This window comes from Notamacropus eugenii, chromosome 1 (genome assembly GCF_028372415.1).
Source record: "Notamacropus eugenii isolate mMacEug1 chromosome 1, mMacEug1.pri_v2, whole genome shotgun sequence".
Taxonomy (NCBI): Eukaryota; Metazoa; Chordata; class Mammalia; order Diprotodontia; family Macropodidae; genus Notamacropus; species Notamacropus eugenii.
The window spans coordinates 62,103,457-62,106,691 of record NC_092872.1 but is presented as its reverse complement, the minus strand read 5'-3'; the positions used below and the strand labels follow the sequence as shown (position 1 = coordinate 62,106,691).

Sequence of the window (3,235 nt, the reverse complement as noted above, 5' to 3'; positions counted from 1 at the left end):
ACTTGAGTGAGGGGTTCACACTGGCTAGAGAGAGAAGGAAGCAGAAAGTGCTGCTGATAGGGACTTTGATACTTTTCAAGGAACACACACATATATAGAGAGAGAGAGGGAGAGAGAAAGAGAGACAGAGAGACAGAGAAAGAGAGAGACAGAGACAGAGACAGAGAGAGAGGCAAGGATATTACAAGAAGACATCACAGTAACCAGACTTCAGATACCCTGTTCTGTCACAATGAATTCTAATCCAGTTCTTTTTCTACCTTTCCTTCTAAAATGAAGCTTAACCACTACCATAAAATGGCCACCCTAAGCATAGCCTAGAACTCTAGCATTTCCTGCCTTTATATGTCACCATTAGGCAGTTTCAGAGTGGAAAAGAGGTTGATGCCCTTCATGGGGATATTGGCAGCAATTGGTGCCTTTCTGCCCAGGCAACTACTATCTGCCTTTTTGATTGTGATAATGTTTTAGATTTGAATTACCAAAGTAACAAAAGTTTGTCTTATATCCTCTAAATTCCTCAGGCAGAAGAAAAACTGTAAAATGGAAAAGGCAAATCAAAGCACTGTGACTGAATTCTTCCTAAAGGGTCTTTCTGGTTACCCCAGACTTGAGATCATTTTCTTTGTGCTGATCCTGGTCATGTATGTCATCATTCTCCTGGGTAATGGCATCCTCATTGTCATCAGCATCTTGGACCCCCACCTCCACACTCCCATGTACTTCTTCCTCAGCAACCTCTCTTTCCTGGACATCTGCTATACAACCACCTCTATTCCTTCAGCACTGTTCAGCTTTTTATCACAAAGAAAAACCATTTCCTTCTCTGGATGTGCAGTGCAGATGTTCCTTGGCTTAGCCATGGGTACCACAGAATGTGTGCTCCTTGGCATGATGGCCTTTGACCGCTATGTGGCTATCTGCAAACCCCTCAGATATCCAGTCATCATGAGCAAGGCTGCATATGTGCCAATGGCAGCTGGGTCATGGGTAACGGGAGGTGTCAACTCACTGGTACAAACTGTTCTTGTGGTCCGCTTACCTTTCTGCAGAAATAATGTCATCAATCATTTCACATGTGAAATTCTAGCTGTCATGAAACTAGCCTGTGCTGACATCTCAGGGAATGAATTTACCATGCTGGTAGCCACTACGTTATTCATCTTGACTCCATTGTTGTTAATCTTTGTTTCTTATATATTAATCATCTTTAATATTCTAAAGATTCACTCAGCTGAAGGAAGAAACAAAGCCTTTTCTACCTGCTCAGCCCATCTGACTGTGGTGATCATATTCTATGGGACCATCCTATTTATGTACATGAAGCCCAAATCCAAAGAATCACTTAATTCAGATAAGTTGCAAGCCACAGACAAACTCATTTCCATGTTTTATGGAGTGATGACCCCCATGATGAATCCTTTAATCTATAGTCTCAGGAACAAAGATGTGAAACAGGCTGTAAAACATCTACTAGGCAGGAAGTTCCTTAGCAAACAAATATGAAAGGCTTTGTGCTTTGGTCCACTGTGTGATAGAAACATAAAGGATAGAAACTTCATTTAGACTATCAACTTGCAGATTGCAACCATCCATGCCTGCCCACCCTGGACTATTCTGTCTACGTGATATGGAAAACTTGCCACAGGAAGTCGACCCAAAGTGATGTGGTTCTTCTAGGTTTTTTGGCATTGCATGAGGCCAATGGAATAAGTGAGCTCTCCAGCCTTCCTCCTATAGGCTGTCTTTCATGATCAGCCCTTTTCCAATCCTACATCTCTCTGATGTACTTCATGCAATTTCTGTGGTTCAGTTGTTCATTGGTAATGTGTTATAGGCTGCTCACAATAATCATTCGCCTCTATTTTGGCCTCAGACTTTCTCTTCACTTTAATTTTTTAGAGACTGTGGGGTTTGTGATGAGTAACTATTAAGAAAATTACAGTTGTGAAATGTATTTAAGAAATAGTATTTGTCATCTTTCAAAATTGCCAAAGAGAGCACCCTCTTCTATACTTCCCCATTATTTTCCAAAGTGTCCTGAAATACAGCCCAGTGAAATATGTCAAGCTTGAACTCTAATTCCACCATCTTCAGGAAACTCTTTTTTCATCCTACTGCTGCTAGTGTCTTCCCTTTGTGATTATCTTCAATATATTCTGTATAAATCTTGCATATACAAGTTATTTATATATGTTTTCTTTCATTAGAATATGAGACCCTTGAGGACAAGGACTTTTTTGCATTTTTTGATACCCTGAGCACTTGGTACAGTGCCTGGCACATATATAACTGATTAATAAATTCTTGTCAGTCGATTGATTGATATGTTTTCCATTAATTACTAGATGCAAAATTGAGTAAAGTCCAAATGATCTGTCAATACACCAATAATAACTAAGGAATCTCCCTTTTAAATGTTAGCCTTTTAATAGTTATAACAGCTCATGTGGAAAGTTATTTCAAGCTTATTTTTTTTCTCTGATAGAGACATTTTAATTTCCCAAATTACACCTACTATGTACAGAGAATTTTATGCTGGGTATGTACTATGAATTATGGCATTTAGATAAATCATGATCCTTGCCTTCATATACTTCACTACTTTACTTTGTACTGTATATGACAAATACACAATAGTCATAATTTTAAAAGACATAGTGAGTAATTAAGAGAGAGATAAACAAAGTTTATGTAAGATGTAAGCCAAAAAGGTCATTGGTGAGTCACTGGGTGTGTGTTCATCCTTTGTTGCTGAAGAAGACCATGCCATCAGAGAAATGATGACAGGACTTGCCCTTAACTTTGTTTTGAGTGAGGGAGGGCTGTGCAGGTCACCAGCCTCACTTCTCCTCCAGAGTCCTCTGAACCCAGTGACCAGATATTCATCAGGATGACTGGAGATGACCCAGGATGAGGCAGTTGGGGTTAAATGACTTGCCCAAGTTCACACAGCTAGTGAGTGTCAAATGTCTGAAGTGAGATTTGAATTCAGATCCTCCTGACTCCTGCATTGGTGCCCTATCCACTGCACCACCTAGCTGCATGCGGCAATGATCACTCTAGTAAAGACTAAAAGACCAGTGTCTGTAGGAATTACATAATAATACTGCTAGAAGATACCAGCATGAGAGATGTGTGTCACATATGTTCCCTCTGTATGCAACTGTATATATATATATATATATATATATATATATATATATATATATATATATATATATATATATATATA

At 39.1% G+C, this 3,235-nt stretch overlaps 1 protein-coding gene across 1 annotated transcript; it reads left to right on the top strand.

Moving 5' to 3' along the window:
* The first annotated feature begins 543 nt into the window (after window positions 1-543).
* On the top strand, window positions 544-1,506 carry LOC140522850 (olfactory receptor 13C2). The gene has a single exon (XM_072638074.1). The coding sequence runs from the start codon at window positions 544-546 to the stop codon at window positions 1,504-1,506; it is 963 nt and encodes a 320-aa protein (XP_072494175.1).
* The last annotated feature ends 1,729 nt before the right edge of the window (window positions 1,507-3,235 follow it).